The following is a 21,449-nucleotide window of genomic DNA, read 5'->3' on the forward strand; positions in this document are numbered from 1 at the left end:
CGACGACTGCACGGGGGGGGAAGACATTTAATTGTTATTGTTAGCCGCTCTTTATCAAAAAATATCCAGTCATACAGAAGTGCATTGACAGACAGATTTATTTTTCTATGCGCAGGATAAAGACGTTCACGACCACGGAACGGTTTGTGCACGTGCCTTCTTTGTCATGACGGCAGAATCGATTCGGTACCGAGCAGCAGCGACGTTACCTGCGTTAGTTATCTGTGTGCAGTTACCTCAGGGAGCAGCGTTAAGACCCGCTCCAGCTTCCTAATGCAGCACCTTCATCATAACGTCGTAGTAAAAACGTCGTTACAACACGACCTGGTTGATTAAATGTCATGTTTATTTCCTATTTTTAGTTGGACAACAAACTATTCTGTCATTTGTCGCTTTTATTGATCTACCCAGCTCATATTTGTAGCCGTTATGTAGCTAGCACAGTTAGCCAGCTAAGCTACGCTAATATGTCAAGCAGATACGCTGATAGCTAAATACCTCGTTCTGGTTTATTTACTGTACATTTTGCCCTCGTATGCGTTGGTGTTACACGGTTCTGTTTACATTTGGGTGCTAGACCTTTGTTCTCTTTCTCTTATACGCTCCAGCTGCCATAAAATCATGTATAACGTTTGGGTTTTTTTTGTGTGTGAAATCAGCCTGAAATACACGGGATCAATCAAACGGAAATATGAACGATGCAGAAACAGCCAATAGGAAGCATTCAAGTTCCCAAGAGTTACAAAGTAAGATTCTGTATAACAGCTTCTTTACCTGCCATGAGATTTGAACATAAAGCAGGATGTTTACAAACTCTACAGTCTTCACACAGAGTCATGCAATTAAGGCAGTACTTTACAGACAAAACTAACATTTTAGTATAAATTTTTCATTAATCAGTACATATACACATAATAATGTGTGTTGTCAATTAATACTCAGTGAAAATATGAGCCCAAAACTTAACAGAAACTATCCTAAAGAACGCTCTTTTGTCCCCTCACAATCACAGCATTATCTGAACCTATCCTTGAAGAAGCTTCGATCTCATCTCGACCCGCTCAGCGCTTACATCATGTCAGATCTCCCTGAACACCTGATATCTGTTTCATGAACCTGTCATAAAATGAACAAATACATTTCCTGTACAAACCTTATAAATCACTCTTCCTAGAGTGGAAACGCATTAAACGGCATTGCAGACGGCTTGCGATCACGTCTGTTCCTGTCCCTAATTAGAACAATATTACAGAAGACAATCAGAGATTGTTTTATTTTACATCTCTAAAAATCTCTCTCTTGAGTGTGTAAAAGAACAAAAAAAAGCTTTGTTGTATTTATTGTGAGCTCAAGATTCAATCAAAAAGCTGTGAAACAATGCCATCACTGCATTAAGTTATATACATAAATGATTATTGGCTAACATCAAGTGTGATATTTATTGTTTTTATAATGACATCACTCATCTGCAGTGTCTTGCCCTAATAAAGTGCTATAAGCATGTAATAATATTATAATTACAGTTGTCATGTAGCACTACTGTTTAGCATATACTTTCAATTGGTGCTGTCTGTTCTTACTGTGCTTTTCTCTTTCAAAGCCCCCAAAAATGAGGATGCATATGAAATCTCCATCCCATTTGAGGAGAACAACTATGAACAGCAGGGTGGCTTTTACAACCAGAACGATCAAAACTTTGACAGTCAGTGTAAGTTCTAGTGCAGTAAAATGTAAATGTAAAAAAATATGTAAATGGTATTTGTCAATTTTACACATTTTTAATTTGTTAATTGTTGAGTACAAGACGTTTCATGCTCCCCTTGCTATCTAGGACATTAAATTCAATTTGGGCATTACAGATGAACTTCATTCTCAAAAGGATTAAAAAAAGTCTTGTAAAAACAACCAATATTATGTATCTGATATCATATAAACACACTTTTAAACTGTTTTTTCCCTGTAATTTATATTTCTTTCACTCTGTACTCTTTGTGCTTGTTTGGATACACTTTAAATACCCTTCTGTAAGTCTTTCACAAAACCTGTCATGATTTTGAAAATGTCTCTTTTCAAAATTGAAACTTAGGGCCTCTTTTAACTCAAACCCAACCCAAACCTTTGGGTCTCTTTTAAGATGTAAAGATTTGAGCTTCCTAACACAATAACTGCTGACTCCTTTATTTTAGCATTTAGAATTCTGTTTGGATCATAATATGTAAAATAAATAAATATATAAACACGAAAAGAACATGCAAAAATAAGCACCTGTAAAAACATGTAGCTGTTTTGATTATTCCAGCTCTTCTGAATGTGTGTATCATTATGAGTGTTCTTTATATCTAAAATAGGTAATGATCCTCCAGCTCCTGCAAGTTCATACTTGCTGATCACGAACCTGCGCACACAGCTGCAAATTTCTCTGGAAAAGAACTCGTGGCTGCAGAAACGCATAGAAGACCTGGAAGAAGAGAGAGACTTCCTACGCTGTCAACTCGACCGCTTCATATTCTCCACCAAGAGTCAGGAGAGCAACGGTGAGAAGAGAATGACTGATAGCATGAGAGGGGAACTTGGTGTACTAGGATAGCCAGCCATATGTTAAATGTAAAACACATCTTTCTTAATAAGTATTGGTACACTTCATGGCAAATCAGCCAAAAATAATAAATAGTGCATGCAGTACAGTACACAGTATTGTGATATAGAGACTTTGATGGGTTTACTTTTTCTATAATATATTGCATCTTTTCTACAAAACAAATTTGTTAGCATATAGGCGGATCCTTTACATTTGTAGATTTTATATAATGTAGACTTCTTACTCATTTGTTGATATAATGGTGTTCCCCACACAAATGTACAATCTCCGATTTTTACTCTAAGGAAAAGGGAGAGGAGTCAAAAGCAACAACTTAGGTCTTGGTGACTGAGAGCACTTAAACTGTACAATGTTTGCTATTTGTTTGCATTAATTTCAAGATTTTCAATGGTGTCAATATGATTTTTAGAGGAAATGTTAATTTAAAAAATTATTTCTATTTCTTGAGTAATAGGAATGTAAAGAAATTGTAATCACTGTGATTAGCTAATGCGACTCAATGGCAATAATTCAAAAGACTTATTTATTGTTGCTTGCTATTGTTATATTTTTATTTTTGTTATTTAGGTAATGATTCTCGCAGTTTTTCTTGGAGGAGACGACGAGAAAATGAACGCGGTAAAGGCTTTTTTTCATGTCCGAGTTTTTGCTGTGTTAAAGGTTTAGTTTCAGCTCACTGTTAAAGGTGCCATCAGCAGCGATATGAGCTCTCTGATTAGGGTATCGTTCCGCCACACAACTCGTATCATAGCAGTACATTTAATCCAAGCCCAGTTGTGAATACCACAGCTGAAATTAACCAAAAAAAATTAAGCATTGTTGATAAATGAATTGAGCACCCAGATAAAGCTATTGTTGTAAACATAATGCCATGTCCTATTATAGAACTATTTGGGACTATTAAGTTTGAGTATTCTATTCTATGTATGTATGTTCTATTATATTCTATGTATGTAAAATGTAAAATGTGCATCAATAGGTCAGAGTCCATGCTGTGTTATCCAAAGCGCTGTCAATACTGTAGTCATTGGCGTTAACTACTTTTTATAATCATTAACTTTTTAGATCAGCAAGCAGAGGTTCAGCGTTCAGCCAACCGTCATTCATTCCCACAGCGGCCTGCTCAGCAGTCCCCAAGTAACGCCAAGGTCATGAGTACTGCTTCTGGGTCAGTTAGTGCCCAGATAAGTTCTGTGTTTGGTCCCTCTCATTCTCAGCCCCTCTTGCACAGTCACGGAGGTGGAGGTAGCAGCAGTGTTGGTAGTAGTAGTAACAACAGATCTATGAATGATCTACCAGGTGTGTGTAATGTAAAATTACCCATTGTTCTTTTTACCTCTTTATTTGTATCCAGTTACTAACACCCTCACCTCTGTACCCTAACTTCTCTATTAATTTGAGGTTGTTATTATTAGAACAAGTAGCTTTTGCTAATGTGGGTATCTCTATTTTCCTGAAACAAGTATATTATTGCAAAATATGTGTAAAAGACAAATGTGCATTTAAATAAATAACAGTCATAGTTTGTTTGTGTGAGTAAACTTCCCTGGCTGATGTAAAGTGTTCCCTGACTCCTCAGAGTCACTCTCTATTTTGGGAGATGATGAAGATTATTTGGAAGACAGCTACCTGGAAGAAGATGAAATGATCTCAGGGGAGGATGTGATGGCAGAAAACCTGACTATAAGGAATATGGGTGCTCCTGGAAGGCCCCCTGGGACCCACCCTGCCCTGAAGAGGAGGAGAGTCTTCAGAATAGCCAGAGGCAGAGAAAGACAGAGAGGTGAGATGTCCAGTCCAGTCTGAGTTGAGAAAAGTATTTCCTGTCAATGCAAACATTTCATGAATTAATAAAAAAGTCTTGTATTGTGTATGTATAGGGATTGAGAAGGGATAGAGAGTGGTGGTTGGAGGTGGAGTCAATGGTATTAAAGTAGGAACACATTTTGTATTATTTGGTGAAGCTCTCCTTGCCTGTCTGCACTTGGCCACAAATCTCCTGGCCTGTCAGGCTGTAAAAACAAACTCTCTTGTCAATCATATTGCTTTTAAATTCAGAAAGCTTCCCCTCTTGCAATAGCATTAAAATTTTCTAGCCTCTGGCAGCATCTGGGAGTGTTTTAGGAACATTGCTTTTACCACTAAATGTAAGGCATGGAATCATTTTCAGCTCTACATGACTAAATGTTTTTTTTTTTCTTTTACCTTTACAGTGAAAGACGCTGCTGGTGTGTTGTTTCGCTATAAGAAGATTCTGGTGACATACCAGCGGCTGAAGAACATGTCCAAGGCCTTCCAGATACATGGTGTGGACCGTAACACAGTGGCATCCACAACCCCCATTGCAGAGCTGCTGCTTGTGGCTCCAGAGAAGCTGGCAGAAGTGGGCGAGTTTGACCCGTCCAAAGAGAAGTTGCTGGACTATGCACGGCGTTGCTACATCGCTTTGGATCCCCAAACCCGCAGCAAAGTTCAAGCACTGAAGAAGAACAATCTGTTACTTCCAATCTCTTACAGGTAACATTCATGTACACATCTGCACCATAATAACTCTTTTATTTTTCTTTTAATTTACACACACATAAACTGGAGAAACTGCTTGATAAGTTTTCTCTAGTACATTCATGTGTATGTGAATGCAAGTATTTTGAACTTGTTAACTTTTATTTATTTACTCTCCACCAGGTTGAAAGGAGCCGATGGCCGGTAATTAGTCTGGAGCGAGTGATTTCTGACCTGTTGTATCATAGTATCCCTCATTGTATTTTAATGCACCATAGCGCACACCTCCGCTCTGTCAGCCTCCATCCTGGTGTTGAGATCAGGCATACTCAGAATCAAAACGTACTGTATTACCTGTTCTTTTCCACGGCGCACACACAGAGCTGAAATGGGTTGGGCTTCAAGGAAGACTGTTTAGTAGATACTGTCATTTGTATATAGAAGTCTGTATATTGTGAGAAATGTCTTACTTGGGCATGAGCCCCGTACCCTCTATAGTTCTGTGATGTCCTATATACTGAAGTACTGTATCAGGGGGTTCTCAGCTACATTCCAGAAGGCCAGTGTGTTTCCATCTGTGTGTATATGTTTGTGGTACATGTCCCTCAGCACTTACCTGTACCTTTTTTCTGAACAGTTCAATGCTAGTCTGAGGGTTACACACACATGCTCTTTGTTTTATACTGTGCTAAACTGCACCAACTTTTTTTTGGCCTACATGGCCTCCTCAAGGTGGAACATTTTTGCATTGGTGCATGTAAATCCCTGACCCGTGACCTCTTTCTTTTTAGAAATCACTGACTGTTGAGCATGAGAAAAATGTATAGTGAAAACTCAGTAACTGGGATCACACCTGAGCAACCAGAATTGGCATAATAGTATCACATAGTTCAGATGTTTGTGTATAGCTCATGTATGTTTGCTCTGAGTGTATATCTGAATGACTAGTGTGTGTGTGTGTGTGTGTGTGTGTGTGTGTGTGTGTGTGTGTGTGTGTGTGTGTGTGTGTGTGTGTGTGTGTTTCGTTTTAAAGCTTAATACCCATTAATACATGACTGCTCTGATTTCCCATAATTCAGGGAACAGGCAATAGATTGCAGAAACAGCATTCTTCAGCCATTTCCATTACCAAATATTGTATTCGTACCTCTGATGTTACCTTGGTGTTTATTACCATTGATTACGGGTTGGGGCTGCTGAACATTTCAGTTATGCCTCAGGAACCAATCAATTTCTGCATTAGACATTTTAAAATGTAAAAGGATAGTCTAGTTATTCTGTGATGGTTGATGTCTGTAGCGATACACTCAATAATTTGTTTCTCTTTTTTGGTAAATCTCATCATGAGCCAAGAAACTGTGTATTCAGTTCTGTTTTTGTCATACTGAAACAGAAACAAAAGAAATGTCCTGTTGAATTGTCTGATTATAAATGACACTAAAGTGATTTCCTACTGAATCCTGTTTATCTGATTTGTGCCTTTTTCTTTGATTTCCATTTAATTTTCAATGAAATACTTAAGTACAGCATAGACTTTGACACAATATGATAATACTGCAAATAATATTCCCATAGATCATAGTTATTGGCTATTTACATTTGCCACAACCTATTTGTGTAATAACTATCACTCCCACTGAGCTAAAAAGTATGTTCCCAATGATGTACCTACATATCATGTAACACAGAATTGCAGGGTTAGCCAGAAAATGCTGATATCTGAAATACATTCATCTGAGGTACAGCAGAAAGTGAATTTTTTTGGCATATTAATGCTGTGCTGGTTAGTGTAAAGAGGATGTTGACATACTTGTTCCTCAAGAATGTGCATCACTCTAAATACAACACTGGTTTATAAACATGCCCCAATTTCTGTGCAAGCGAATCACATACACTGTGTCCCATGATCTTTGTGTCAGACACCATAGACACATTTTGTCTCTAACACTCAAGCACCAGGGTATAGAAATGTTGCCTAGAAAAAGCTATACAATCTTGTTGAGGCAACTAGTTATTGGAGAGTCCCAAGTTCTCAAAGTAATAGTTCACATTAAAGGTTCCAGTAATTCCTTAATGTAGTGTAAAACAGAACATGTTGAGATCCCTGATATAGTGTCCTGGGAGATGTTATCATGGCTCTTGAATAGTTGGTTGCTCATTAGAGTCTTTGGCTGCTCTGATTGTTGAGTGTAGATACAGTGGCTCCAAACGAGACGCTTGCAAATGCCTCATGTCGTGGCTGTTGCTGTAGTAATCTTCAGCATGTCTATCAGGTTGCGCTGACGAACTTTTTCACTCACTATTGTTTCCAAGTGAGACTCAGGAACCCATCCACGAAGTCTGTCTGATAGACGTGTTCCCTCGACCCAGCCTTCAGAAAAAGAAAACAGTCATTAGTATATTCACTCATCTTCAGCAACCATTTTTGGGGGATCTGGAGCCTATTCTGGCTTCAATGGGCAGAGGCAGGATGGGTCACCAGTGCAACACAGGGTAATCATATACCACATATCGCATATTCCCACCTAAGGGCAATTTAGCATGGTCAATCCACCCACTTTCCTGTTTTATGGAGGTAGGTGGAAATATGCACAAACACACTAGTGCGTTGCTGTAGTAGGCATATGGTGTATTTCACACAATGAAAAAAAGCTGAATAATAAAAAAAAATTATATTCTTAAATGTACATTATATAACCAAAATATTTTTTGGACATCTATCCATAATGTACCCATGTGCTTGCTGTATGGCTGTGGTTATTTGTGCCCATTCAGCCCCAAGAGCATTCATGAAGTAATCCACTGATTTCGGGTGAGGAAGCCTGGTGTGCAGTCAGAGTTCTAGTTCATCTCAAACAGGTTTGAACTTTTTAGTGTCAGTGAAGGGAAATTGTAATGCTACAGTGAACAAAAGCATCCCATCGGATAATTGTGTACCATAGTTTAGTAGCAGCAGTTTCAGGGAAGGCCAACTGTCTGATGTCCACATACTTTTGGCCATGTTTAAAATGTAAATGATCAGAAGTACATCTAGATACACATGATCTGCTGGAGTTTTAACGTATTATTATAAATAAGAAAGTCTGTATTAAGAAATAAATAGGAAATCTGTAACGTATTGAAACAAAATATATGAACAAAAAATGATATATGGCTAGAGATTAATCGCCTTCTCAAACGTCTTAGTTAATATTATTGATGCTCTACCTATGCAAGCATTGTGATGTAAAAAAGTCAAATTGCATTTGATGGGAAATTCCTAAAAATAAAATGTTTTTGAAGTGTCTGATAATGATAAATCCTCTGTAACATGTTAGGTACAAGAAGAGACAATGTCATTATTGATATTGTCATAATTGCATAATGTACTTGGTGTATAAACTGGATATGATGATACTGAATAGTTATAATTGCATGTGTCAGTATACACACGCACAGATACTCACCGTCAGTGTTCTCCTGATGAACCAGCAGGACATCAGCTTTCTCCAGACTGAGTTCATCAGGCTGTTGAGCTACAAACGCTCTGATACACTGCATCTGTGGAATGTCTGTGTAGAAGGAAAGGCAAGAAATTTCAACATATGGGTCTTGCATTGTTTTTTTGACAAGCCATCCTGTCTGCACAAAAATGACACATACCCTGTGCAGCAGTGAAGTCTATTTCAGGATGAGGGTGAGAGAGTGCTGAGATCCAACGCAGTTTATCAGCCCTGCAGAATCAAGGAGGTGGTTAGAAGATATAGTGAATTATTGCCCTAGATGTCTGTCATATTTAAGCTAAGCAAGCATTTGCTATACAGATATAGATCATATTATTTCATATTTTGTACAATCAGGTTTGAAAATAAATCAGCCACCTATTGTACTATATAGTGATTACAAATACATGTATCACACATATTCTGTCTAATTTATAAAAACAACAAATAAGCATTAAAAGCAATAAAAAAATACACGCTGAATGACATTATTAAAATAATATATTTTGTAATTTATTCTTTCTCACCATCGTTTCATTTCACTTTGGTTCGAAGAATTTCTACACTGTCATTTCTCATTAATATGACATTAAATGTTGCTGGAAAATGCAAAGTGAGCTAGTAAACACTTGGTTTTAGATTTTTTGGTAAATCTAAATGTTTTATCTCATCATGAGCCAAGAAACTGTGTATTCAGTTCTGTTTTTGTCATACTGAAACAGAAACAAAAGAAATGTCCTGTTGAATTGTCTGATTATAAATGACACTAAAGTGATTTCCTACTGAATCCTGTTTATCTGATTTGTGCCTTTTTCTTTGATTTCCATTTAATTTTCAATGAAATACTTAATTACAGCATAGACTGGGGGGGGGCAGCACTAACCAACAAATTGCATCAGAAAATTAAAATCACTAAACATATCACAAATAAAAGCATATGAAATGTGTTTCAGGGATTTTTTTTTACACTGTGCACACACTCACTGTGTTTCTGTTCGTAATATGAGGGCTTTCTGTGCCATGTGCAGGCGGAAGACATTCTTCTGTAGTGAATGAAGCTTGACTCTGCAGTTTTCAGCCCTCAGCTCTGACACAGGAGCGTGATCAATCACTGTAAACCGACCACCTCTACAAAAATAAAAGATATTGTAGTGTGTTGCTTGTAACAGGGTACCGGTTAAGATAGCCAGTTAAGCTAAGCTAAGCTAGTTACAATGTGTTATGCAATTTTAAGTATTTTGTTTAAATGAAATTTGAAAGAAATATAGATTTAGAAACTTACTCTTTGGGTAATGAGAGAAGCAAATAGTCATTGAAAAGGTGTATATAGGCACTTCTCTCTTTCTCCTTTACTGTGAAGTTCCTCAGTTCTGATACCTGACCCTCTTTCACTAGTCTTCGTGACTGACTGATCAGTGGCAGAGTCTGAAACACACACACACACACACACACACACACACACACACACACACACACACACACACACACACACACACACACACACACACACACACACACACATATACACAAATGACCATCACACCCATTTGTGGTTCTTCCCACACAATTGTCTATACGAACGTCTTTATTTGTTATAGCACTGGAACTGGAACTAAGAGGCCTGAACATGTTCTAGCATGACAATGCCCCTGTGCACAAAGAAAACTTGACGAAGACATGCTGTGCTGGAGGGGAAGAAAATAAATGGCTTGAACAGAGTCCTGACCTCAACCCTAATGAAGCTATTTGGGATAAACTGGAACACAGACTGAGCACAAAAACAGAGAAAGTTTGCCCAGCTGATTTTATACTGTTACGTCACAGTATAAACTTGCAGTTGTATGTATAAATGCAACATGGTGCGTAAAACTCACCTTGCACTCAAAGTCCACCTTTGCATTGAGGGACACCAGGGATTCAATGTTCTTCATCTGAGATATACTGTCGTTACTGTCCTGAATCATCTGTAAAGTAGATAAATAATTGATTAGATGCTACTGTGTGTGTGTGTGTGTGTGTGTGTGTGTGTGTGTGTGTGTGTGTGTGTTTGTGTGTGTGTGTGTGTGTGTGTTTTACCTTGTCCAGTAATTTCATGGCTTTAATTGCTTGTGCCTCATCTACTGTCTTAGGCTCAGTTCTCTTTACGATATTCTACAGGACAAAATAAAAGAAAGAGAAACAAAACTTTATTTATAATGTTACTACTATAATGTGAATTATTGTCACATAAAAGGTATAACCTGAATAGAGAGACACATTGTATAATCTGACACCTGAGATTTGTCTTTAAATTCTTCAACAAATGAAACACTGAACCCAAAGTCTTGAAAGTCTTTTATTTAGATTATGTACATTTTTATTTAAATGGTCTCTGCTTTGTAAACAAGGAAACATCTCTAGTTCTCTACATCCAACAATGGACTCTTTTCTTTGTTGCGTTCAGGGAAACGCTTCCGCTCCTTGAACGCAAACACAGAGAGAATGAGGAGAAGCTTCTTCCCGCAGGCCATTCGGAGTCTAAACCAGGAAACACCCAGGATCTAGTACTGGACCTCTCCCTCCATCTTCACTTTTTCTATGCACACCTTTTTTCTATTGACACTTTAACTCTGGACTTGCAAAGCACAATGCCTCTTTATACACTCTATACACACCATACTGCACATGGACACTTTAAGGACAATCATTAAAAAAACCATACGCATTTATGTATGTGTATATTTATGTCTATACATTATTTTTCCACATATATTTTCAGATTTTATATAGTTTTTATATAGATATATTATCTATATCCTTTTGGGTTTTTTTTTTTTTTATTATTATTCTAAATTGCATTCCTTTTTATAAGCATTTCGCTGCATGTCGTACCCTGTATGTATGTGTATGTGTCAAATAAAATTTGATTTGACATTTTAGTTTAACCTGAAACTTATCTAATTCTCATGTTTGCCTGTCTAATCAACTGATCAAGTCAACACCAACTAAGAAACAATTCACTTCAATATATATACAAATACATATATATATATGGCTCGGTGCAGCCATCCTTGGTAAGGATAATATGTCAGGCATGTTGACATTGACCTTTTCTAAGAAAACCAAGATAAGAGATACAGCAGCATAGAGGATCACACTTGCAGTACATGATTTAAAGTGATAGCGTACCTGTACTAGCAGTTTAAGTCGAGTGATTCTCTGGAATGGGAGGATGAGAAAGGAACGTAAAGGAAGTCTCTGGCACTTGGGGCTTTGCTCCAATTTGTCCACTATCTGGTGAAATCCAGGATTCTCATTCCTGTAAAAGGGGACATAGAGCAGGAGACAATGAGGGATTTAAAATGAAAGATTATGGGAGAGAAACAAAGAAGTACAGAAAAAAACCTAATACACAAGTACAACAGTGTTTTGTGGTAGCTGGGAAACACTTCACATGATTCCATTTTGAAATTTTGTACTATATTATGTATATAAATCTAGATGTTAGATGCTGTTTTATTTCCATGTATTTAACTTTTATTCTGCCAAACCCTGACTTTTGCTTGTTGGCTGTTTTTGTGCGAGAATTCATACACAACAACCTCCAACAGGCGTTCCCAGACATCTGACCAGCTTTCCCAGACTACCACACATTTAAGCTCTAAAGTATCTACAAGTATGAAGCTTACATTAATCTTTGATATGTCTTGTCTTGGTAAGACTGGTTGGTGAGGTAGGGTACATAGACTGCTCGGAACTGTGGACAGTGTTTGATGATGATGTCACACACAGTAAAGTGCATTATGTCACTTTCCACTCTTTCCTCTAGCTGAGAGAAGAAGCTGCACAACACATTAAATGTATGTAGAACAGAGTAAAGATCAAAAGAAAACAAAGAACATCTTGTAAAAAAAAAAAAAAAAAAAGATTACCGGTGATGATTTACTAAGAGATCATTTACTGGGAGGATTTCAGTATTAGATTAATATCAGTAACATTAGCAGAATTCTAAACTATCTAAATCCATCCATTCAGAGTTGGTATTATTTTTTATTTTTTTTGCACAGACACTTTGTCTTAGTATTGTTTCAGTTTTTGTAATTCAGATAAGTACCAAACCCTTCGGGAGGGTAGAAGCTGCTGGATGTTATTTTTACTGTATTACTCATGTACTCTGTATTAGTCATGCAAGGCTGGATAAAACTACATAAGAACAGTTTTCATAACGTCCTGTCATGTCTGTTTTATCCTTAATATGGTTAGTCTGATGGTTGTAGTTTTCTCCTTAGATGTTGCTGTTTTGAGGTAAGGAGTTTCCTATTTCAGGTCAAAGTATTATAAAATCCTATCTCACTTTTTTAAATAATTTTTTAACATGAACTCATTTTTAAAATAAAAAGTGATATTGGATCTTTAATATCTTTGGATATTTCTTGACATACCACTGAATATTTTTGAACATTTTACACCAATGTACTAAAACTATAATAAATAGTAAGGTATAAAATATAACTTACAAATAAAAAGAAAAGACTATATAAATATATGTAGATATAAATAATTATAACTAGGGTTAGATTAAAAGTTGTATATTCTTCAAGCTTGTGGAGGGTCAAACCTTGGCTCAGTAACCTTATATCACAGAACTGACCAATAGACAGTAATAGATCATAGAAGTAAATCCTACTTGTTTTGAAAAAGTTTGAAATTCTTACACATGCACATTTAGAGACACATTTATAAAAACCTATTTGCTAAACATTTTAACCAATAGTGCACTGATTCAAGGAATGATGTGTACATGTTGAACCGTGAGCACACTATGCTAGAGTAATGTTCATTCTTACCTGTGACTGATGGCTCTGACATCAATCAGTTTGGAAAAAAGCCAGTTTTTGTCTTGTGAAGTCAAGATCACATTGAGCTGTTTGCACTTAACAAAGTGCTCCACCACAATGTCCAGACTGCTACAATACGATGACTCAGATGTCACCATTTCAAATCTCACCTATAAAAGAGAGTTGATCAAATTTGTGCTTTGTAGAGCAGGAGACATTGTTAATCCAAACTTGCACTTGGATTAAAGCAGACCAGTACCTCCTGTAGGCGTCTCTCATCCTCACTGAGAAGTTTGAGTTCAGGGTTGTTCCTCACACCGGGCAGGTCTTGCCACAGCATAGGCGAGGAAGCGAATGATCTGGACAGCCGAGGCGATGAGGGCCTCTGGTGAGTGTCAATAGGTACGGTTAACAAACCATTTCCACCAGATATAACATTTGTATTGGATATGGAATGGGGGTGGAGCACAGGGGGTAGAGGTGGAAGAGGTCGGCGAGCCAGAGTAGGAGAATTAGATGGAGATGTGGGTGCTGAGGGAGCATGGACTTCATGGTCCCCAGAAAAAGAGCTAGCATCAGAATGAGACTGATGAATGAGCTCCCTGTTCTGGACCACCTCACTGTACTGCTGATACAACTGGGAATCTGAGAGAAACAGAGAGACATGACATTTTGTTTAAACCAAGTAAATAGGCTCCTTAATAAAGTCTCTTGGATACATTGACTTTGTGTAACAAAATAATTGACATATAAGTCAACATGTTGAGGCAAAAATATTGCCTAGAATCAATGACAGGTTCTACACAGACCGGCCCGAATTCAAGTGTAAGTCAGCAGCTGTTCTGCAGGTTTACATGCACAAACCTGCCCATCCGGGAAAAGAGAAACATGTACACAATATGTGGACTCATTTTTTTGGGAAGGCTTCATTTTTTTTTTTTTACAAACTCCAACACAATTATACTCCACCTTAGTTATGAAAGCACATACAATATAGCAAACCTGAGCTATATGCACATATTTTAGCCTATTTTACCCCAGGTTATTGGCCCAGAAATGTGTATATGTGGTGTGATCCAAATCATATTGTACAATAAAATGTGTTCTAGATTATAGTGTGCCCTCGGCAACCGACTTTCAGGTAGCATTTATGTCTGAACATGACCTACTATGCATAGATGCTTCCTTATATGCTTCATGTTGTATGCCATGTAAAACAATACAAAATTGTTATGCAATAATAATAATAATAATAATAATAATAATAATAATAATAATAATAATAATAATAATAATAATAATAATAATAATAATACACTACAAGCTCAGATCTGAGATTCTCCCTCAAATGAATGTGTATGTGGGAAAGCAAATACACTGGGTAAAGCCATGTGCATGTGGCTTAAATTTACCAAGTGCAAACAACAGCCAAATGTAAATAAACTCACTGTAAAATTTTGAGGTCCTCATTTTTGTCCTGCTAATTGTTCCTTTAAAAGTCCTGTAAGAAACAGAGAATATAAGCCTTACATACAAAGAACCAGGCCTATGTACAGACATACTGTATACTGTAAGGTTTTAGCATGCACCATAGTGTCAGTGGAAAGAGAGCTAAAAGGAAAGAATTAATGGATTAACAACTCAAAGCAAAAGCCTATTTACTTATACTGTAACACAATTAGCAAAATCATATTTCATTTACAACTGATATAGAAGGTTTACTTGCCTCAGATCCGATTCATTCCATGAGGAACTCAGATCATCATATTCATTATCTGCACAAGAGAATAATGGAACAATTTAGCTTAATAGATCATACTACAAAGCAGAATATAAGTTTTAGTTTCAGTAACACTGAAGGGACTAATACTAATAGTATGTAGTAGTAAAACCATAAATGAAGCTTTACACAGACTATTACAACAATGACTGGTTTAGAAATTGTGGCTTCAAATGCGATGAATTGTTCAAGATAAGTAAATTAAAGTAAGACAGCTGTGTTCCAGACAGGCTCTGTTTCTCAAACTGACTGATCTACTGTATATCAGAATCATGTGCCACACCTGACCTATCTTAGAGATCTTAGACCTGAATGCAGTGCAATTTGGTTCTTCCCCCGCGTTTAGACTATCTACTTTATGAGTCAGCATGAGGTCAATGTCAATAAGCAAAACTATCCCGTTTTAATTTTATATTAGTAGTCCATTTTAATCTAATAGAACTAAGCACTTGCAATTACATAATTAAATGATTCCCAGTGGAGCTGCTCTATGGACATTTTATTTTGGTGAATATAATCGCATCAAAAGTGACTTACAGGATTAAGATACAATTCTTGGAAGGGATTTTTTTTTGTAAACTCAGTTACAGTGGTGCTTCATTTATCTTGGTAACCTCTTGATAATACTAAAATCCTAAAATATAAACTTAATTTGCAAAATAGGGATCTCAGTGGGATTTGGGTTTAGTGGCGTGTACGTTTCACTTGGGACAAAATACAGAACCTGAAAATGCTTTTATATGAATTTTATCGAAAGCATTATATGTTTCAATCTCTTATTTCCTGAGCTTGACTGACCTTGACTTATAAGTTAATATAAAACTAAGAGCTTAAAAAAACATAAGGTCTTTAATGAGGTGTAAAATAGCAAAAGAAAAAAGGTGTTTCTTTCCAAGTGTTTAAAATAAACATGTGTAATAAAAGTGTTTAAAGGTGTTCACACTGTTTTAAACCATGTAAGTATCTGAACTGCACACTTTTATACTGACATTCTCTCATCTCCCATCCAGCCTCCTCTTACCTGTTGTGAAGACTCTGGTTCTTCGGTCTCTAACTATTTCTCCCTCCTCCTCTTCATTATGTTTTTGTAATGTCTTTCGGATCACAGCCTTCTTTCTCCATACTTCGTTCCCCAAGTCTCTTAAGCTGTTAGTGCCCAGGATATTCCATACATTCTTTTTCTGTTTCTTCTCCTTCTTACCGCTTCCCTCCTTATCTGTCTCATTATCAGAAGAAAGACTCAGCAGGTCTGGACTTGTGCAGGGTCCCTCCAGTTCTTCCCCGTCTGATTGCCCCTCTACCTGTAAGAGAATTTCATTTCCTACAAGTATGTCTGTCTTTGCATTACCTGGCTTGAACTGTGTCTCAGAGTCTATGCATTGTCTTGTGTGGCTGTGCTTGCGGGGTTTCTGGACAACGCCATACAGAGGTGAGTCTCCCTGACTTGCAGCCTCAGCAGGAGCTTTATCACTTGCCTGCTCAGTCTGTGTGCTTGGCTCAGGTACCGTAAGTGTTCCAGGTTCCTCAGTAGAACCCAAGATCTCACTGACAACATTCTTAGCCCATTTGACATGTGGAGCAGCAGAGAAGCGTTTTCTATTCTCTGTACTCTCTACCTCTTCTAATTGGCAGCTACTTTCCATTTCATTTTGTCCTTCAGCTTGGATTTCTCCATCTGCCTTTTTCATTTGAGCATTCCCATGATCTTCAGGTTGAGTCAGTGTCTCAGTAGATTCTGTGGGGCATGGTTCAGTGTCTTTTTTTGCATTTACATCACCACTAATTTCCAGGTCCTCTGATGGGGTAACTTCCTCGGTCATTTGTTCAGATTCTGCATTATCACATCTAGTGTCATGGCTGCTTGACATATCCTCTTCAGACAAACTGAGGCCAGGGCCTGTGCTTGTGCTTTCTGCCTCTGTGTCTCTGTTTGGTGCTTCATGCTGACCACCACCAACAGCACCCACTTCCCAAGATGAGTCCTGACTTGTCTGGTCCTGCTCCATACAATCCAAGAGTGGGTTTTGGTTGGGTCTTGACCTGGGAAGAGTTTGACCAACCACACAAAAGATGGTGACTGCATGGTCACTTCTCTCTTTGGTCATTCTGGTTTCAACCTCTCCTTCCTTTTGCTGGGTGCTTGTGGGTGACTGCCTAGCTAGACCCTCTCTATCTTCAGCATCCCAGAATTCTGTACAATCCTCAAACCTGTTCTCCTCTGTCTCTTCCTCTTCTGGACCACTGGACACACTCACAAAATCATCATCTACTGAAATCACTTTGTCCCTCCAATCCTCATGTCCCTCTTCTCCCTCAGAGTTACCATATATATCACTCCCTTGTTCTTCCTCTCTGTCACTTTCCTCCACGTCATCAGCCAAATTTTCTGTCTCTGTCTGCCACGGCACATCTGACGAAGCTTCACTATCAAAAACCATATCATCACTTACTATCTCTTCTTCCAAATTCTCAGTATCTACATCATTTATAAACTCTGTAGTAGCGTCTAATTTCCAGGAGCTGTCCTCCAGCAATATTGTTTCTCCTTCATTCTTTCTTTCTGTGGGCATTTCATCTTTACCTCTTGATGTATTTGGCTCTTTGTATCTCTGTGCATATCTCTCCCTGGCTTGCTCTCTCTCTTTAAATTCCTCCTGTAATGATTCTGTCCTCTCTCTTTCTGACCGAGGTTCCAGCCACATTTTCCTGCGTGGTCTCTTTTTGCTCTCAGATTTTTCTTGTTCATTTTCTCTCTTCAACTCAGTTTCCTCTTTTTCAGAGCCCTCTCTTACCGCTTCTTTCCTTAGCCCATATGCTGCATCCTGTCCTTCCTCACTTCTGTCACTCTCAGAAGTGCTCTTTCTCCCTTTCTCTTCAAAGCTATTAATTCTTCTCCTTTGCTTGTCACTCTCTACATCACTTCCTGGCATCCACTCTCTGCTGCTTTGGGCTTCCTCCTGAATCTTCCTGTCTGTCTCCCTCTGTGTTTGGCTACTTCTTCCTGTTGTTTCTTCCGCATAACAGTTTTGTCTCTGTCTGTCTGCCCATTCCAAATCCATCTCACTCTCTGCAGGAGGTATGAGTGCTCTCTCTCTCACATGCTCTGTCCTCATTCTTTCTTTTAATTCTTTCTGTCTTCTTCTTTCTTCAGTGCCCCTTAATCTATCCCTCTGTCTATCAGGTCCTAGCTCCTCTCTGGCCCAATGTTTCAATCTCATGTCTCTCTCTCTGTATCTGTCTACCGTCCATTCTTTATTCACTTCTCTCCTGGTAGGTTGCAGATTTATTTCTTTCTCCTTTCTTCTGTCTCTTTCCTTTTGCCTTTCAACCTCTCTGCGCCGCTCTTTTTCTCTCAGTTTGTCCCTGTTTCTTTCTTTCTCTTTTTCTACCTGACTCCTACCATCAAGTCTGAACAACATAGGATCCTTCTCTCTTGTTACCTCTCTCTGTTTTTCCCCATCTGTATCTCCCTCACTCTTTGAATATCGGTGTCTCTCTTTCAGCACTGCCCTACTCCTTTCATCTCTTTCCTCTCTATCTGAAAAGATCTCTCTATCTCCTACTATAATTCTCCTTGTTTGTGGAGAGTAATACCGATCTTCTCTGTCTCTGGGTCTGTCTCTATACCTGTCTCTTTCTTGCCTTCTTAAGATCTGTTGGTCACTGTCACTGACCTCTGCGTATCTCTCTCCTCTTCTCTCCCTCTTACCGGGGTCTGACCTTATTCTGTCTAAATCCAGTTCCTCCAATCTTCTTCCTGTGTTGCTTTTCATCTCTTCTCTCATTCTTCTTCTCTCATTCTCTCTATGCCTTTCCATTTCTTTGTACCTCTGGGTATCATTTACTATCTTTTTGGCTCGTTCTCTTTCTCTTTCAATTTCAACCATGTCTATTTCCCTCAACCTCCCAATACCTCTATCCATCAATTTCTCATTGCTCTGATCAACAGACTGTCTTGGCCTTCTTTCTCTTTCATTATTTGGTCTCATAGTCCTAGGGAAAGTGTCTCCCTTCTCTCTTTCTCTGTACTTTAAATGTTGTTGTATAGAGACAGCATTTCCATTTGTATATCTAATGTCCTCTCTCCTTCTGTCTCTGTCTCTCAAGTCCATCTCATCTGCTCTCTCTTTGAATTGAGAATATCTCTCACTTTCTCTCTGATCTTGCTCTACATCCCTCCTTACTGCTCTTGGTCTGGCCCTTGCTCTGTCCATCTCTCTAGCTCTCCACTCATCCCCTCCCCTCTCTTGTACAACTTGGATTTTTGGACCAGCTTGAGGTCTGGCCTCACGACTTATCCACTCATTTGATTGATTGCCACTTTCGGGAATAGCTGGGCTGCGTGGCAGTTGTAAAGAATCCTCGATGGTCCGATTTGTGCGTTTGGTTCCCATGGCAACATAATTTAGACAACCTGTTAGGGATAATTATATTTACTTACATTCACTGTGTACTGTCGTATGTTAAAGTGAATATAGAATTAATTACTATGTATACGTTTTACTAAAGCAAGTACCAGACAAAAACACAAGAATATAAAAAGAGTTTTCTAGGCCAATATACATGGGCATAATTGGTGAATAATTAATTTAATAGATCCAGTTCCTATCTTGAACTGTATAAGAGTTGCAGAATGTCTCATATGAGGTCATGAAAACACAATCACAACATGGCACTTCAAGAAAGGACCACAAAAATGTCTATTATAGCATTGAATGTCATTGTAAAATATTACTTTCAAATTTAAATTTAAATTCAAATTGTGTTCACTTTTCACAATTCAATCTAAGCAACGAGCCATCATATAACATATTTGAAAGCAACATACCTTAATACAACAAATCATTTCACTTTAATTTAACTAACAACTACAAGTCACTAGTACAACATGAAAATGTTAACATGGCTGACAATGTTATGAGTAAATCGTAGTTGACATACAAACAGCTCTGCCAACTTCAGTCACAGTGAATCATCTACTTATGAGTCAATCACAATATGGTCTATTTTATAATCCAAAAGGAATAATGTTGTAAAGATAATGTTGTAATAATGTAAGGAATGATTTTTTTTTTACATAAAATCTCACCTGAGCAGTGTCTTTGGGGAAGACAGCTTTCTCCTTCTCCCGCTCTTCCTCACTCGCAGAAGTACTAACAGCAATTGCACAACACAAAAATGTTCCACATACCTGCGCGTGCTCACTGAGTGGATCAGTGTCGCAAATGAGATAAATGTTTTACTTATAATCTTGATTGACCTGTGTTTTTCTTAGCTCTTTTTCGTTTCAAAAACAACCTCCAAATGTTTACTGACAGAAGTTTTTCCTTTACGTTCCCTTCTCTCAGGGTTCCTTCCCCTCCTCCCTGCTCAAATTCCCAAACAAGTCTGAACAGAGAGACATGGATCCTCCCTTTTCTTCCTTCTCACTTTCTCTGCCAGAAGACCATAAGGAAAAGAGGAACACACATTCAGGAACTCCTTTGCATTGTCCAGCAATCCAGACTAACTAAAACAGCTGCGTGAATATTGGTCCTACAGTCCAAGACATGTCACTTTTCCTCACAAGGCTCCTATGGACTCTTTCTCACACAGAAGCAGGAAGTAAATCTTTTAAGTGTATCTCTGCTGCACTGTGATTGGTAAGAGGAGAAGTGCTGGGTGTTTCCACATGATGTGGCAGGTACAAACAGGTAAAAGGTGGGGGGAGGAAGAAAAGAGTAACTGGATACATGGAAATAACATACAAAAATACAAACGCAGAAAATTACTGGCAAAATGAAAGGTATATACATAAGCACAAGACTTTATAAAATATTTCTAAAGATTAAATCCCATTCGAAAACATATCGAATGCTACAAATGTATTATTGCATTCATTTTAGGGTTTATAAACTCTGCAAATTGTTTTCAGTCGAAAATCCAGATCAATAATGCATCCAGCTCAAAGCTCAGAAGCTGATAAGTGAATCTGTCTACTGATGAGGCACCTTTGAATCCCTGAACAGAAGTGAAATCAAGCAAATATAATCAGGTAAACTTGCTTAAATGTTTTCCTTTTGTATTCTCAAGCTGTTATGACAGGTCCTGGATGAAAGAAACGGGTGTGACCAATTCATATTCATATTATAATTCACTTCTTGATTGGTGTTGATTGGACATTCATTTTAATGCTGCTGACATTAACACTTTTAACACTGCTCTGTTTTTATTGGCAGGTCGTTGGAAGCCAGACAGGGTTAAACAAAAAATTGAAGCTAAATATGTAG

General features: G+C 38.0%; 2 protein-coding genes across 4 annotated transcripts; one reads left to right on the forward strand and one right to left on the reverse strand.

Annotated features, from left to right (window-relative positions):
• Window position 1: 1 nt before the first annotated feature.
• On the forward strand, window positions 2-6,559 carry ccdc106a (coiled-coil domain containing 106a). 2 transcript variants are annotated; one of them, XM_027149612.2, is made up of 9 exons: window positions 2-142; window positions 660-746; window positions 1,601-1,708; window positions 2,349-2,534; window positions 3,167-3,217; window positions 3,665-3,898; window positions 4,179-4,382; window positions 4,813-5,116; window positions 5,285-6,559. In XM_027149612.2, the coding sequence occupies exons 2-9, from the start codon at window positions 692-694 to the stop codon at window positions 5,307-5,309; spliced, it is 1,167 nt and encodes a 388-aa protein (XP_027005413.1). In that variant the 5' UTR covers window positions 2-142; window positions 660-691; the 3' UTR covers window positions 5,310-6,559. The 2 variants fall into 2 exon arrangements, with proteins under 2 accessions (XP_027005413.1, XP_027005414.1); XM_027149613.2 differs by lacking the exon at window positions 2-142 and adding an exon at window positions 189-327.
• On the reverse strand, window positions 6,046-20,795 carry arhgef5 (Rho guanine nucleotide exchange factor (GEF) 5). 2 transcript variants are annotated; one of them, XM_047811805.1, is made up of 15 exons: window positions 20,270-20,795; window positions 16,202-19,594; window positions 15,127-15,175; window positions 14,849-14,901; window positions 13,660-14,045; window positions 13,410-13,570; window positions 12,252-12,404; window positions 11,752-11,881; window positions 10,660-10,734; window positions 10,458-10,547; window positions 9,866-10,008; window positions 9,568-9,711; window positions 8,744-8,814; window positions 8,548-8,652; window positions 6,046-7,472 (listed from the first exon to the last, which is right to left on the reverse strand). In XM_047811805.1, the coding sequence occupies exons 2-15, from the start codon at window positions 19,572-19,574 to the stop codon at window positions 7,330-7,332; spliced, it is 5,076 nt and encodes a 1,691-aa protein (XP_047667761.1). In that variant the 5' UTR covers window positions 19,575-19,594; window positions 20,270-20,795; the 3' UTR covers window positions 6,046-7,329. The 2 variants fall into 2 exon arrangements, with proteins under 2 accessions (XP_047667761.1, XP_027005411.2); XM_027149610.2 differs by having other exon boundaries at window positions 16,202-17,220; window positions 20,270-20,790.
• Between the last annotated feature and the right edge of the window lie 654 nt (window positions 20,796-21,449).

Source organism: Tachysurus fulvidraco, chromosome 3 (genome assembly GCF_022655615.1).
Source record: "Tachysurus fulvidraco isolate hzauxx_2018 chromosome 3, HZAU_PFXX_2.0, whole genome shotgun sequence".
NCBI lineage: Eukaryota > Metazoa > Chordata > Actinopteri > Siluriformes > Bagridae > Tachysurus > Tachysurus fulvidraco.

What these genes read in the sequence shown, in the direction of transcription:
- ccdc106a (XM_027149612.2), top strand. Translation starts at nt 692, where the DNA reads ATGAACGATGCAGAAACAGCCAATAGGAAGCATTCAAGTTCCCAAGAG. An exon ending in ATCTATGAATGATCTACCAG is followed by an intron (nt 3,899 to 4,178) that starts GTGTGTGTAATG and finishes CTGACTCCTCAG; the next exon opens with AGTCACTCTCTATTTTGGGA. An exon ending in AGGCAGAGAAAGACAGAGAG is followed by an intron (nt 4,383 to 4,812) that starts GTGAGATGTCCA and finishes TTACCTTTACAG; the next exon opens with TGAAAGACGCTGCTGGTGTG.
- arhgef5 (XM_047811805.1), bottom strand. Translation starts at nt 19,574, where the DNA reads ATGGGAACCAAACGCACAAATCGGACCATCGAGGATTCTTTACAACTG. An exon ending in CTTCTCTCATTACCCAAAGA is followed by an intron (nt 9,712 to 9,865) that starts GTAAGTTTCTAA and finishes TTATTTTTGTAG; the next exon opens with AGGTGGTCGGTTTACAGTGA. An exon ending in ATATTACGAACAGAAACACA is followed by an intron (nt 8,815 to 9,567) that starts GTGAGTGTGTGC and finishes TTGATTCTGCAG; the next exon opens with GGCTGATAAACTGCGTTGGA.